General features: G+C 64.6%; 1 protein-coding gene across 2 annotated transcripts in view; it reads right to left on the bottom strand.

The window, feature by feature from the left end:
* The window catches only part of ACSBG1 (acyl-CoA synthetase bubblegum family member 1), a gene marked incomplete at its 5' end in the record, with an annotated part of 48,581 nt that overhangs the window by 12,106 nt on the left and 21,052 nt on the right, over nucleotides 1-15,423 (bottom strand). For both annotated transcript variants that reach the window (XM_080808291.1, XM_080808290.1), the window contains 5 exons: nucleotides 2,107-2,227; nucleotides 2,489-2,577; nucleotides 2,956-3,176; nucleotides 12,799-12,899; nucleotides 13,829-13,927. In XM_080808291.1, coding sequence (XP_080664417.1) covers nucleotides 2,107-2,227; nucleotides 2,489-2,577; nucleotides 2,956-3,176; nucleotides 12,799-12,899; nucleotides 13,829-13,927 — 631 coding nt within the window. The remainder of the gene's footprint in view (nucleotides 1-2,106; nucleotides 2,228-2,488; nucleotides 2,578-2,955; nucleotides 3,177-12,798; nucleotides 12,900-13,828; nucleotides 13,928-15,423) is intronic.

Here is a 15,423-nt window from a genome sequence, read left to right as displayed (position 1 = left end):
GCCTGAGGATTTGCGTTTCTAACAAGTTCCGGGTCAGGCTGCGGCAGTCCCAGTCCCGCAAGGTGGGGCTTTGCTCTGGGTCAAGGACACTCTGAGACCATCACCGGCATCTGCAGGGCCGTTAGGTCCTGATTCAAAGGAACCTACTGTTGAACGGCATTATTCTAAATGGTGACCTGGGGTGAGCATTTCCTCACTCTGGGCCTCAGCCTCTTCAGATGCAAAACAGGGCCGGGAGGACAGCATTGGGCTTAAATCAGGGGTCCATGCAGAGGGCTGCAGAATCTAGGGGAGGGAGGCCTCCCTGCCCTCGGACTCTGGGGTGCCTGCGTGGAGCTGGAGAGAAGGGCCCCGCCTCGCTGGCTCTCAGGGAAACCTTAGAGACTGAGGCCCCAGCAAAGCCGGCCTGGGGGCTGTGGGTCCGCTCCTGGCTGGGTGTGCGCAGGGGGTCCTTCGTTCAGAGAACTCTCGGGGCTCTGAAGCCCCCAAGGCTGAGGAAATCACTGAGTCCCGGGGTAGCCAGGTGGGCCCGTGAGGGGACATCCCTGCTGGTCACTGCTCTCCAAGTACTTATCCCCCTTCTGTTTCGTGAAGGGCCTGAGTGCTTGGGGTGGGGGCAGGGGCGTGAGGAGGGGCGCCCAGGACGGCTCGGGCTGCGCACTGTGGCCCCAGCAGTCCGCACCCCTACCTCCTCCCCAGTCCCAGCAGGATGGAGACATTCCTGACAAGGTCCTGCAAACACATCCCAGAGGACCCCCCAGGGAGGTGAGCCCATCGGCAAATCTTTAACCCTCAAACAAAGCAGGTCCAAAATGCCCTGAGAAAGCCGGTTTTCAGAAGAATCCAAAACCGCAGGGACGGGGAGCCTGCTTCCCCCACCCCCCTCTCCGCCTGCCTCTCTGCCTACTTGTGATCTCTGTCTGTCGAATAAATAAATAAAATCTTAGAAAAAAAAAAAAAGCACTCATATAGGTTGAATTGTGTCCCCAAGAAGATATGTTGGACTCTTAAGCTCCAGTCCCCTAGAATGCCCTCTTACTGGGAAATCCGGTCTTACAGAGGGAGTCAGGCTTAAACGATTGACCCTAACAGCCGCTGTCCTCACGGAAAGGGATTTGGATACGGGGAGCGTGGGGCACGCCAGCGGGGAGGCGAGACGACAGGCTGCCGTGTCCGAACACCGGCCTTCGCAAACAGAAGTGGGGGGCCCACGGCCTCACCGGGGGAGCGATTTCAAAACTCACTCTGATTTGGGGGCGCCTACCGGTGAGTCTGGCTCAGGGGACTGGCGGCCACCGTGGCCGGCCCAGGATTCTGATGGGAGCCAATGGCCAAGCTGGCGTCTTTCTTTAGGCTTGAGGGGGAGACCTCCTCACTGGTGATGGAGGGAGACGCCTGCCCCAGTCTCCTCTCTGCGCTTCCAGACCCACCGTCCCCCCGGCAGGGGCAGGTCAGGAGCCGGGGCCGGGCAGACATCTCCAGAACCAGTGCCAAGCCACCAAGTCCACCCCAGAGGCCTCTGGGATGCAAGGAGCCCCTGAGGGCCCCGCAGGCGGCAGGTGGCAGTGCAGGGGGGCTCAGGGCTGTCCCTGGGCCACCGTGCCCTGGCCGTGGGTCACGTGGGCCGCGGCCGATGGGGGGGGCTCTTAAGTGAGTCCCCGGCTACAGGGGAGGCTTGGCTGGCTCAGGGGGTGATTTCAAGCCCTTGCTCTGCCCCCACTGTCTTTAGAAGACCTGACAAGACCTGCGGCAGGCCCCCGTCCCCCGCACCGAGGGTCAGCGTTGAGTGCTCAAGGTGCCCGGGCCCTGGGTCACTGTCACACAGGCCTGAGGACCCTGGTGCCCACGGGAGGCAGCAGGCCAGCTGGCGGCCCTAGCCCGAGGCTGTCACCCCATCCCGGGCTTCCTGGTCCTCCGTGTCCTGAGCTGGCCAGCAGGTCAGTTCTCATCGCCTGGCCTTGTTCTGTAAGTATCTGTGTGGCATGGGGTCGCCGCAGAGAATGAGGGCGACCCCAGAAGGGAGAGTGGAAAAGTCCTTTTGTAGCCGGAGCTCCCCCAGGACACCTGGTCTCTGGCCCCCGTGCCCACCTCCCCTCTGCTCCAAACCTTCAGGATCTTTTCCAGCTGCTTCTGTGTGTCGACCACGATGATGTTGGCGCGGCTGTCGTGGGCGATGTACTGGCAGGCCTCTGGGGAGCTGGTGGTGTAGATGCCGGTGACAATGCCCCTGCAGGGGACCCGGGGTTCACATGTAAGCCGGTGCAGACGGCCACGCCCTGCCCCAGGGAGCTGCCACACCTGGACAGATGGTGGGGGGGTGGGGGAGTGGGGGGTGGAGGGGGATGCAGAGGGGTTCGCAGAGGGCCCCTGGGGGAAGATGGGGGCTGGGGAGGGCATGGGGGAGCTCTGAAAAGAGAGATCGACCCTCTTTCCCCTCTCTGCCCTCCTCCGACCCACCGGACACCGCGCCCCGCCCCCAGCCACTCACCCTGCAAACACCGCGCCCACGGCGGAGAAGAACCACTCCGGGGAGTTGAAGCCCAGGATGGCCACGCTGTGTGCCTGCTCCAGGCCGAGCTCCAGGACCAAGGCACACAGGCGGGGTCAGCAGGCATGGACGGGGTCTCTCCTTCCCATCCAGGCCGCCTTCCAGACCACAGGGACCACCCTCCCGGCGCACGGAGTGGGAGAATGCCGTGGGGCCTGCCCCCACCCCCGCCCAGCACAGCAGGCAGCCCGGCCCTTCTCGAATGTGACCACAAAGGAAAACCAGCGGCTGAGTGGCTGGCCCGTGGGGAGGGCCCAGGACATACCAGCGGGCCAGTACATGCGAGCGGTTTCACGGTTATTCTCCCTAAAGTCTCGCCAGGTTGAGGGTCAGGGAGGAGGCCTACGGGGGTCCTGAGCCGAAAGGCAGGGCTGGGGAGGCAAGGCTGCGTCTCAAGGGGCCCTCACCTTCAGGAAGCCCTTGGCGGCTCTTCGGGCCAGCTGGTAGTACTGGGAGTAGGAGGTGTGCTCCCACGTGCCCTGGCGCTTGAAGCCCAAAGCGTGGAGGTCCCCATACTTGTCCAGGGCCTCGGAGAACATCCGGTGCACGGTGTAGGGGGGCTGAGGGCAGGCAGGGTGGAGGCGTGGGCGCACGCGCCCGTCGGCCCGCGTTGTCCACAGCTTCTCCTCTGCAGGGGAGGGGAGACCACGGCTGGGATCATGCTGGCCTAGAGTCACCTCCCTACTCCGCCGGGGCCCCGGTCCTCCCGGGGGCAGAGCCCCCAGGCTGCTGGTCCCAGTGGTGCCTCCGGGGCTGAGTGGTGGCAGACAAGCAAGGGACTGGGGTAGTCAGGAGGCTGCCTGGAAGAGGAGGTCTGATGGTTCCGAGGATGGGCCAGGCTTAGGGAGGCAGCGAGGAGGTGGAGGCCACGCAGACGCTGAGGGCCTAGACCTTTTCCTGTCTTCTTGACAGTGAACCTGTCCCCTGAGGCTGGGTGGTCAGCAGCGTTCGGGCCACCTCAGAAAAGGGGCCCATCAGACCTCCCGGTGCTCCAGACTTCCCACCCTTCCTCTGCCTCCTGAGAACTGGGGACAGACCCAGCTGGACAGAAGGTCAAAGCCGCAGAAAGTGCAGCCTCCCGAGGGGGAGACCGGACACTGGAGGCTCCAACGGCCCGAGAAGTGGCCCCGCTGTGGGGACCAATTTCAGGCCTTCTCGCCGGACGCCAGGTGCCGTGCCCATTCCCTCCTGCGGGCGGCCAGTCTGCTCCAAGGGGCTTGGCCCCTCGGCTTGCAGACGTTGCCGCGCAGCTCTGGCAGGCCCAGGCATTTCCCCGAGGTCACAGTGCTGGCCCTGTAGGCCTGATGCCACAGCTCACTCTTGGGGCACCACCCCGCCCTGAAGCGTCAGGTGGCCATTCCCCGCGGGGCAGGTGGGACAGCCTGACCGCTGCGTACCAGAGCCTTCGCGCACCGTGCGGTCTCTGAGTCGGCTTCCTCGGAGGAGAGGCAAAGATGCAGACCTTAGGGCCCATCAGGGGTCAACAGAAACCGTGTCCATGAAGAACCCTGACACACAGGCGGTCTGCAGCAAATGCACGTTTCCGATTTCCCAAGTTCTCCAAATTCCCAGGAGGCTTGGCCGGAGGTCTAGACCCTTCTGTCCTCTGGGCTTCCTTTCCCCGGCCCGAGAGAGTCCTTTGGAGCAGACGACCCACCAGGAGGCGGGGCAGCTCTGCCACCTGCTGGCTAGACCGCACGGGTGGCCCCAGCCGCTGGATGTCTGACCTCAATCCCGTCCTGTGGGATGACCTCGTCCCTGCCCTCCAGATACTCTTGGGTGGCACGTGGACCCTCGAGGTGGATAGGGGACCCCAGGCTGGGACAGGACAGCCCCCTCCTCTTTCCAACGAGCCCACGGAATTTGCCACGCAAAGACGTGGATATGGACGCCATCAGCATTATTTATAGGACAGTCAAACATGCAACCCGGCAAACGCCCGTCCGCTGGTGAACAGAGTCAAGCGTGGCCCCCGCCCCCCACCATCCCCAAACACAGGTCGGCTCAGAAACAGCAGTCGCGACCGCGGCGGGCACGGCGCCGTGTATCTCTGAACCGTGTTCGCGGAAAGAAGCCACGAGTGTGGGAACCGTCCAGAAAAGGCGGGTTCGTGGTTGCCTGGCAGTGAGGAGTCCCCGCAAACGGGCACCAAGGCGGAAAGTCAGATCTAAAGTTCTAAAGTCAGATCGCAGTGATATCGGCGCAACCATAAACATTTGCTACAAATAACGGACAAAATGATTTTTTTTCAGTGAAAAATAATCACACTTAAAATGGGACAGTTCGAGGCTGTACAATTACCTCAGTGAACCTGCTCTAATACCTGGGCAGCCGGAGGCCCTCTTCCCTTCCCTGGTCCCTAAACCAGAACAGGTGGAGTCTCCCGCGGCGCGTCCCTCGGGGGCACGAGAGAGAGGCGGCTGCAGGCGGAGAGGGAGACGCAGGTCCCTGCTGAGCGCGGAGCTCGATCCCGACCCTGAGATCAGGACGCGAGCCGAAGGCAGACGCTTCCCCGAGCCTGCTTCCCCCTCGGCCCCTCCCTGCTCGTGTTCTCTCATCTCAAATGAATACTTAAAATCTTCAGAAACCCGACGCGCAAAGACGATACCGCGGGAGTGGAGCGCTCCAGGGCCGGGCGCCGGGCGTCCGCGCTCCCACAGAGGGGCCGGGCTCCTCCTCACCTCCCCGAAGCGCCGGCTGCGGGGGGCCTCCTCCCGCTTCTCGGTTCTTCAGCAGGCACGGCACTCGCGAAGGGGGCCGCAGTCCAGGGGGACAGTAACCACCCCGGGCCCCGTCCCCGCGCTGGGGAGGCTGCAGGGCAGTGCGGGGCGGGGGCGGCGGGCACAGCTCCTCTGCGGGGCAGCCGCCCTGGGCACGGCGAGCGGGTGCCCGGCAGGAATGAAAACCGAGGGTCCCATGATGTCAGGGTGTCTGTGTGCAGTCACCCTGTTTTCAAATGTTGGCTCGCAGTTTGAAAGAAACATTACTCGGACCAAATCCCACAGAGCTGTCGAAAATCCCCGCTCCTCAATTCCATGAGCCCAGCGAGTCTCCCCGGCGGTGCCCGCGGCGGGGGCGAGCGCCCCTCCCAGACACCTCCACGGCCACGCGTGCTCCCACGGCCCCCAGCTTTGGCCCGCATTCCAGGCTTTCCAAAGGACGAGTCTCTAGACATGGGTCCATTGGCTCTGAAGGACGAAGCATGTAGGTTTCGACGGAGTTCCTTCATCCGACCTCTGCTCTCCCACGGACGGCGGGGCCCTGCCTGGTGGTGCCCACGCTCGGCACGCAGGGGGACGGAGGAGACGGTGAGGAGGGGAAATGTGGTGGGCCCTTGAACCCGGCTGCTCTGCCCCGACAGGAGAGCCACCCCGGAGGATCACCAGCTCCCCTGCCCAGCCAAGCCGGCCAGGCCCCCGCAGCCCCCAGGCCCGCCCGAGGAAGGGCTCTGGTGGGCAAGGGGCCTGCCGTGGTCCCAGAGGCCCAGGCGCCCCCTGCCCGCGGACAGCTGCCGTGGTCCTGGCTCGCAGTCTGAGCGCCCACCTTGCAGCAGGTGGGCCGTGTAAACCTTCTCCATGGCCACGGGACGGCCCCGCTGACCCTCGGAGAAACAGGGAGGCAGGCAGGTCACCTGGCGGCGGCGCAGCTGCGATTCGCACCTGCAGGCCGGCTCCCAGCCCCATGCTGAGCCCAGCGCCCGCGTCTCCTTTGGGAAAGGACTGTTCTACCTCCTGCGCAAGGCCTGGGAGGGTAGCCCAGGAGCGGTGATCTTGGGCAGCGGCCACCACTGCCCCTTCCCACATTCCGTGGCTCCCGAGCGACCTTCTGGAACCCAGGTCTGACCTTGACCACAGGGCGGTTTCCACACTGCGGCCTCTGTGGAAGGCCCTCTGTGACCTCAGCACACACCCCCCTTCTGGTCAGCCAGAGCAGTTCCTGGTCCCCGAGCCCCCCACCCATGCCTGGGCCTGAGCTGCGTCTCTGCCTGGGACTCGCTCTGGGGCACGTGGCTCTCCTGCATTTCCCGTCCCAAGTACCACCCCTCCCTGAACGCTGGGGCCGGCTGGGCCTTGCTGAGGGTCCCGCCTCTCCCATAGCTGGAGGCCTCGAAAGCAGGCGTGACTCCTCCCTGGGGCCTGAGTGCCGAAGCCGGACCCAGAGCGGAGGTCAGGGGGCCTTCAGGGAAGACGCAGCTCGCTTCTGTCCCATCCCCGTCCCAGGGAGGCCGGACCGAACCAGCATGTGTCTAGGGGACCCAGGCCTCCTATCCTCCATCCTCTCGGTCACTGGCATGGCCTGACGGTGATGCAGGTCACCTTCCTGCCCAAGTACCCAGAGAGGCTGGCCCACCGAGTGGCCCACCCGTGAACCTCTGTCCCGCATGCCCGGGAGCCTGCCACAGCTCAGGGGCCGTGGCCTCTGGTGCCCGCCGCCGAGCACCCATCGGCTTGGGGACTGAATGGAGGAAGACACGGGAATCTCCAAGCCTGGGAGGGCCTCACGCTCCCCTTTGTCTTCTCACGTGCACGCAGGCCCACATTTGGGCCTCTGCTCACGCCGTTCCCTCTCCCGACCCCACCTCTGTCCGAAGAGGACACACCTCTGGACGATGAGTTTTCGCTACCAGCAGGTGGGCAGAGCCGTCGGGGGGAGCTGGTGGGCCCACAAAGCAACGAGGCTTGGACCCCGGCCCTGCACCCTGGCCGCAGGAACTCTGGAGCCTCATGTCCTGGACCAGACCCATGGGGTCCCCGTGCCATGGGGGCCTCTCTCGCGCAGAGCACGTGTGGCAGGCCTGGGCCACGGCGGGTGGGGAGCCTAGATAGGCAGGTGGCAGGCGGAGTGTGTGCGCAGTGGCGGCCATGGGCACCCGGAGCCGCGGCCTCTATTACCTCCCATCCCTCCGCCCACCTTCACTTCCTCCCACGTGGCCTGCCGTTGTGACAACCCCCCTGGTGGAGCCATGTCCACTCGACGGCCCACCAGCCTCCTGCCCGGGGCCTCTCCCAGTGTGAGGCAGCGTCAAAGACAGCGCCAGCCCCGCCGACCCCGCTCACGACCGGCCGGGGCTCTGGGCCGTGTGGGAGTGGGAGTCGGTGCGACCTCCCTGCGGACAGTCAGCCAGATACACCAAAAGGCTTCGGAAAGGTGTCCCCTCGGAGCAGCAGCCACTCTTGCAGGACGGGCCCGTGCGACCAGAGCAGGGTCCGGAGCCTGCGAGCCCAGAGACCCATCTGTCCGTGGCTCTGCTCTGAGCGCGGTCCCTGGGACTGACCCCGTGTCCCAGCAGGGACTGGCGCCTGCGTCGGGGGAGCCACACGGCAGATGCTGAGCAGTCACAGGAACAAGGCATCTGAAGCGTTTAACGACACGGAAGTGCCCGCGGATGACATCCCAGGGGACGTGGGGTCAGCTCACAGGTGGAGGGGAAACGGGCCGCCTCTCAGACCCACACCCACAGCCGACACAGTGGGCACCTCCGGAACCTTCCCTCCTTCTCTCCAGACAGACCTGAGCCCGTGCAACCACCGTGCTCGCCACAAACGTTCGCCAACAGTGAAGTAAAGCTAAGCCTGTGGCGTCCATCGCGGATGGGGACGGAGCCTCCGTGGAAGCGGCCGGGATTCCCACACACAGCACGCTGGCGGCCTGAGCGGGCTTCCTTACAGGGGGCCGGGGTGGCCAGGGTCACAGCAGCTCAGGGCAACAGTAGGGCCAGACCGCAGTCAGTCCTGGCAGCTGAAGGGGGTGTAGGCGTGGGGGTCCACGGTCCATTCCCTTGGGGATGGTGTTGGGGGAGGAGCCGGGCCCCCTACCAGACCCGAGCAGGGAGGAGGGCCCGTGAGCTGGGGGGCTGCTCAGCCCTCCATTCCAGGGGCAGTGTCCGCGGTGACCGCGGAGACATAGAAATCAGGATGGGTTGCCAGTCCCCTTTAGCCCTTTCTTTTCTGTTTATTGTTTTTTATTTTAAGTAGGCTCCGTGCCCAACGTGGGGCTTGAACTCACGACCCTGAGATCAAGAGAGCCATGCTCCACCAACGGGGCCAGCCCAAATCCCCGAGGTGCCTGCCCTTTAAAGTGTCCTCGCCCCCCAACCCGACGTTGGGCGGGGACGCAGATCCGCCGTGCCCCACCAAGCTCACGGCTCCAGGAGCAGCCAAGAACACAGCTGCGACCAGCCAAGGTCCCTGACATCCAGGAAGGCCCCCTCGATCCCAGCGCAGACCGTCTGCGGCCGGCAGCCAACCCCCCAGCGCACAGGAGAGAATGCCAGCCGAGTGCCTGGGATGGGCTTTCCCAAGGCCCGGACCCCCTCTCCTCGCCTCCTCTGACCCATGTGGTCACCGGTCTTGGCCTGACCCGGCCTGTGTCTTATCAATCACCCATTATGCTGGGGGTGGCCGGGGGGCTGGGAGCTGCTGTCCTTGAGGCTCTGGGATAAAGGCTTCTGAGTAGCAGAGGAAATCGCTCTGAACTGGCTGGGGAGGAGAAAAAACTGGGCGAGGCGAGGGCGGTGGGGGGAGGAGAAGCCCGGGGCTGTTTACCACAGTCTGTGGGGATGACTGAGAAGGAGCCTATTGTACAGCTGGAGGGATACGTGGGCCTGGGGTGGGGAGGTGGGGCTTCAGGCCTGGGACGGATCTGCCTCCGAGCTGCCCCTTCCAGCTCTGGGCCCCCAAACCTCTGCTGTCGAGGTCAGCCTAGCCGGGGGCGGGGGTTGGACGGGGCCTGGACGCGGGCCTGGACGGGGGCTGGACAGGGGCCCGGACGCGGGCCTGGACGGGGGCTGGATGGAGGCTGGACAGGGGCATGGACGCTCCCTCTGCGCACAGGGACCCTTTGCTTCAGCCCTTGGACCCTGCTCAGACCATGCCAGGGCCTCGTGGGGATATTTAAGGGAAAGAGGTCATGGTGGCCTCAGAACACAACTCAAGATAAGGACAAGGCCTGCCTGGGACAGAACGGCTTGTCCAGACCTTGTACAGAATGTACCAGAATGCGATTGCGGCTCCCCTGTGTCTGAGGTGGGAGAGGCCCCTCCACCTGCTGGCCACGCGCCAGGCTTCTTGCCCAAAGGTTACGAGCTCGGGCTTGTGGCCACTCAGCAGGGAGAGCCTGGGCAGACCCCCATCCTCCCCGGGCCTCAGTTGCCCCACCTGAATTACAATCGGGACGGACAAGATGGTCTCTGTGGGCCCCCTGGGGTCACCGTTTCTGCTTTTATGTTCTACCCCCAGGATTCCACTCGTCCAGGCCTGGACCACTCAGTGGGGTTGCCGAGCCGGGCTTTGCCCGCCTCGTGGTGGGCGTGTGCTGGAGACGCTCCGAAGCCCGGAGCCAGCGTCCACCTGCCCCGCGGAGCCCAGCTTCCCTCTGCCGGCACCTTTTTCAGGGGCAACCCTGTGGCTGGCCCCCTGGGGCCCAAGGCGGTGTTCTGGTCGTTTCGGGCAGGAGCCCAGCCTCCCAGCCCCTCCCTTGAACACGCGTCTGCTCAGTTGGGGTGGGGTGGGGTGGGGGGACAGGCAGGAGCAGCTCGGGGCCATGGGCACAAACGGTCATCAGCCTCTCAGCCCTGGGGCAGCTCTTCTGCCCACCGGGCCTGTCGCCGCGCTTTAGTAAGACCACATTTTGCACCAAAAACATTTCAAGAGTTCTATCTTGACCCCACCAACCTCCCCTACACTCTGAAACAACATCAGACACGACAGCTCTGGGCCCAGACAAAACGTCTACTGCACCCTCCACAGAACGGGGCCTGTGCTCAGGGGAAGTTCGCACAAGGGTCCCCTCTCTCCCAGGCTGGTGCAGCGGAGGTTCCCACCGGCAAGGCGCGGCCTGCACGCGCCCGCCCTGTTCTCGGGGACGTCTGTCCTTCCCCAGCCCTCCCCCGCCAGAGGTAGAGGGGACCGTGGGGGGCTCCCCTCCCTCTGTCCCCGCCCTGCCCCCTGCCTCAGGCTGCGGGCGCCCCAGGACCAGGGTGGTGTCTGCCTCCGCCCAGCCAAGAGCAGCCCCGTCCTTGAGGCACCCGGGCAGGGTGGGAGCGCGGGACAAGGAGGCCCCGTGCGGCCCTTGACCCAGCCACAGGCCTCACGGGGCTCAGAGCTCCCGGGGCTGTGGGGGTCCGCTAGAAGAGGGGCGTGGGGACCAGGCTCCGGCCAGCCCCTCTGCCGGTCCCAACCCGAGCAGCTGCTCTCCCTGGGCCCCTCCCCTTCCCCGTGGTCTTGGCCTGGCCCTGCTCCAGCTGGGGCTCATGCTCTGCTGGAAAGAACTAGAAAGAAATGAATCTCCAGGGCCTGGCACAAGGCTGCCTTTGTGTGGAGGTCGGACTCCAGCAGCTCGCAGGCCCCATTCAGGGGGCCTGCCTCCCAGCTCAGAGCCTGGCCTGGGGACAGGGGCTCGAGGACCCTCCGGCTTCTGGGAACTCACAGAGGCCCCGGTGGTGGGTGACGTGAAAACAAGACTCCCCTGAACTCCCCAGGGGGGCCGCGGCTCAGAGGTGAACTGGAGGGGAGGCGGGGCTGGTGGGCCCGGAGGTGGCCATGCAGGTGGCCCGTGAAGACTTCCACGTCCTACTAGTGGCGTGACTGAGACCGTTGCAGAACCTCTCTGAGCCTGGTTTCCTCCGTCACGTGGGAATGAACTCGGGCCCACCCCACGCTGCTCTCTGAAGGTAACATGCGGGATGGCGAACCCCTCGGCAAAAAGCCAAGCACGCGCCCCATGTTCTCCAGGGGCAGGCGGGTGGAGAAGGAGGACTGAACCCCCCACTGCCCTCCGGCCCCTCCCCACGACCGTCTCCCAGTCCTATGGAGAGCGCTTTTGGACAGGCAGCTCCAAGGCTCCTTCCCCCTCCTTCCCCGTGGAGCCTGGAGCCCGGGTTCCTGGACTTGCTGGGCAGTCCCGAGAGCAAGAGGGCCCAGCCCCGGCACCAGGCGGGCACGTGGCGGGCACTCAGTCCCTGCGGGACTCGGATCCCACTGCGGCCACGCCCCGGAGGCCCCGGGGCTGCACGGGACAGGCTGGCAGAGCACGACCCACATGCCGGGCCTGTGGGGCTCCCAACAGGCTGGACGGTGCCCCTGGCAGTGCCAACATCCTGGGAGCAGCTCTGCCCCGAGGTGTGTGCCCTCCTGACGCCTCTCGGCATCTCTTCTAGCGCAGGGCAACCTTCACCTTGACACTCCTCGGTCCTCCGACCCAGAAAGCCCGGCTGGAAGGAATCTGGGGGAGGAGGCCTGGGCCTCCCCTCCAGCTGTTGCTGGCTCTGCCCTCCCCTCGGTCCTGTGCGGAGACCGGAAGAAATGGCCTCCCAGGGGCGCCTGGGGGGCTCAGTGGGTTGGGCCTCTGCCTTCGGCTCAGGTCATGATCCCAGGGTCCTGGGATCGAGCCCCGCATCGGGCTCTCTGCTCAGCGGGGAGCCTGCTTCCCCCTCTCTCTCTGCCTGCCTCTCTGCCTACTTGTGATCTCTCTCCAACTCTCTAATAAATAAATAAAATCTTTAAAAAAAGGAAAAGAAGTGGCCTCCCCAGATCCCAGACCTAGTCTGAGCATGAGGAAGACACCAGGCAGACCCAAACTTAAGAACATTCTGCAAAAGATGCCCAAGTTCAAACGCCTGCACCCCAACACCTGAGCGAGGGGGCAGCCTGAGGGTCGCGCCTGGCTGCTCCCAGGAGCTCAGGGGCAGGTGACACGGACGGCACTGTCCCAGGGGCCACGCAGGACCAGGAGACAGCCGTCTCTGCACCAGGAGCTTCCTGCTTCTGTTTACCTCTGACCTGCGCTTTTGCTACAATGTTGTCACACAGCCAATAAAAATGAGCGAAGCTATGTGGCTACTGTCATTGTGATGACTCTTCAGGGTAAATGATGGCTCTGTACCCTCCCTGGGCAGCTGTGGGAGAAGGTCTTTGCGAACCTCCCACAGACTCGGCACCCTTCCAGGCCCCGGCGGCCCCACACCCCAGGCAACCAGGCTGCTCCCTGGGACCTCCAACCGTCCAGAGGCCCCAGCCGCCTCCCTGCCTCTGTCCTCCCCACCAGTCACTGCCTTCTCTCGTGCTGGGCCCTGACACAGCCATAAGGAAAGGGGTGTGATGGGGTTCCTGGGGACGTGGCGACCAGCAGGATTTCCACCAGATCTGGCCCCCGAAGTCTCGTCCTGTGGCTCCCCGAGCTTGCCTCTGCCCGGGCTCTGTCCGTAGCCCCCCAGCACCCCGGCGCAGCCTGCAGTCTCCTGGCCGGCTCACCTGAGCCATCCAGCTGGGCGTCCTTCTCCTCCTCCGGGGATGAGAGCGTGAGAGCTCGGCTTAGGGACTCCTTGGAGAGCTTCCGCGCATCAGTCAGGGAGCTGGCGGGGAGGGGAGAAACAACGTGAGACCCTCGGGCCCCGCCTGGCACACATCTGGGCACTGGGGGTGACATGGGCGTCCCTGCCTCCCGGTGGGGGTCGGGGACAAGAGCGCAGCAGCTGCAGGGCTGACCTCGCCCTCCCCAGCCCCCCACCGTGGTTTCTCAGCGCTCAGCCCTGCTCTGCTCTGGATTGTGTGGCTCTGGGCAAGGGCACAGCTCTGTCTGGACTCAGTGTCCCCATCTGGACAAGGAAAGGCTGGGTGGGGGTCCAGCACTGGCCGACTCTGGGCACGACTTCATGAGAGCCCCTCCTGCTCACTCCCAGACCCCTGGGCCTCAGGCGTCGGACGCACTCATGCTTACAAGCTCAGACTGGAGCTGAGGACATTCCTAGAGCTCCCACGCGTCCCGCGCGGGACCCAGCAAGGACCTCCCCGCCCCCAGGGCACCTGTGGGGAGGCCCTAGCCTACTCCTCCAGGGAGAGGACAGGTGTGGAGCGAGAGAGATCTGGGGCTCAGGCCATTTGCTTTCACTCCTGGCCCAGATCCTCCTTGCTTCCCAGGCATGGTGGCCATGGACGACGGATCTCCTGTTCCAGCTGGATGGCGTAAGGGGTTACGGGGCCTCTGTTGTCAACCGAATGGACCTCAGCACCATTCCTCCTCGGGGTTCAGCGTCCTGGGTGATGAGCGGATGGAGTTCAGTACACACACCAGGGTCAAGAAGGGCTATAACCTCACTCAACTCCAGGGGCATATTTCATACACATCAATATGTAAACAGAGCCTACTGGAGTTGTGCAGTGTGCAACCTGTGTAGCTGGTCATGGCAGCCCTGAGGGCAGGACCCTGGCTCCAGGGAGTCTCGTCTGTCAGGGTGGGGCTGGTCCCATCCTTGCCCATTTCCCAGGCTGTTGCACCAGTTACCTGCTTGTCACATTCGGCCTTACTCCTTGCTGGTTCTGCAGGTTCAAACTAAGTTTCTGAACGCACCCAGGCCCACCTGGCAGCAGTCTGCTTAAGAACCTGGGATAGGTTTTAAAGTGAAAGACATCAGGGTGTTATGACGGGAGGGGCCTGGGGAGAGGGGGTTGGGTGGGGGCCAAGGTGGTCCCCTTCCTGGGAACTTTGTGAGCAAGTCCCCTCTGTCTGGGGCCAGGGACCCCTGTCCTAGGTGGAGGGTCTGAGCACGTGGGACTCGTCCTGCTGACTTTGGGTCATTGGTCACCACCATTACCCTCTCGGGTCACAGAGTGGATGCTGCGTCTGCTTTGGGACAGAGACAGCCATGCTGGTACCAAACGGCCCCCGAGCTCTGGGCACAGACACGGCAATCAATGGGTGGATACGGGACATGCACACGCACGGGCCGAGAGTCCCCCATTGGGAGCTCCTGAGCAGGCATGGTGAACTTGGTACAGGGCCCACACTCTCCTGGCCGTGTCCTCAAAGGACAGGTGAGGCCACCCAAGGGGCAAACCCCGGGGCCTACTGCGACGGGCCTCTGGACTCCCCACACCCAGATTAGTGGAGGCCGCCAGCCACCGGCACCGTCTGCTTTAAATGCCCACCACCGGGGCGCCTGGGTGGCTCCATGGGCTAAAGCCTCTGCCTTCGGCTCAGGTTGTGATCCCAGTGTCCTGGGATCGAGCCCCGTATCGGGCTCTCTGACCAGCGGGGAGCCTGCTTCCCTTCCTCTCTCTCGGCCTGCCTGTGATCTCTGTCAAATAAATAAATAAAATCTTAAAAAAAAAAAAAATGCCCACCACCAAGGGTGCAGGCAGCCTGTCCCGCACCTGGTAGAGCTTCTGGTTTCTGCCTCCGCGTGGGGCCCTTTCCCGAGCACCTGGCAGCCCCACGCACGGGCTGGGCCCTGGGGACTCAGACACGCTGCCGTCCACCCCCCGTCCTGGGGGACTGTGATGGGGATACCTCGCTCACCCTGCGCATGGCCCGGAGCCTGCAGAACGCTGGATGCCTCGTTAGGAGAGGGCAGCATCCCGTCTCCCCGGCGAGGAAGGCGTGCCCTTGCCCTTGCCGGAGCTTGGCCCCTGGAAGGGGACAGCACCCTCGCCCACCATCAGAAACAGACTTTGCAGGACCTCCCTGAGTCCTGGCCCCGCTCGCAGCAGGGAAGGGAAGGGAGCCATGCTGTGTGGTACAGGGGCCATGCCCTCCCTGCGTGGCCGCTGCCCCGTGTCCGGGCGGGGGTGCCGCAGTGGCCACTCCAGTGGTCCTCCTCGACCCTGCTCCTGCTGCTACGGGGATGGCCTCCAGCCCCGCCCCGCCCCCATTTTGCAGGCCTGTCTGCACCCGCCCTGGGGGCCAGGAGAGCCAAGCCCGCCAAACCAGCCTCTTCTGCCTGGGGAGTGAGGCCACGGACCCGGCTTCCACAGTGTCTTCCAAGGGCAGCCACCTCGACCGCGCTGACCCTCCCACACACGGGGGCCCTTGGACTCCTGCTGCTGCTCTGGGCAGCCCCGGGGTCCGGCGAGGGACCAGCAGGCGAGGTGGGTCCACCG

Source organism: Martes martes (assembly GCF_963455335.1).
Source record: "Martes martes genome assembly, chromosome: 7".
NCBI classification, from domain to species: domain Eukaryota; kingdom Metazoa; phylum Chordata; class Mammalia; order Carnivora; family Mustelidae; genus Martes; species Martes martes.
Note: the sequence above shows the minus strand (reverse complement) of the source record. Positions and strands in the feature narration are given on the sequence as shown.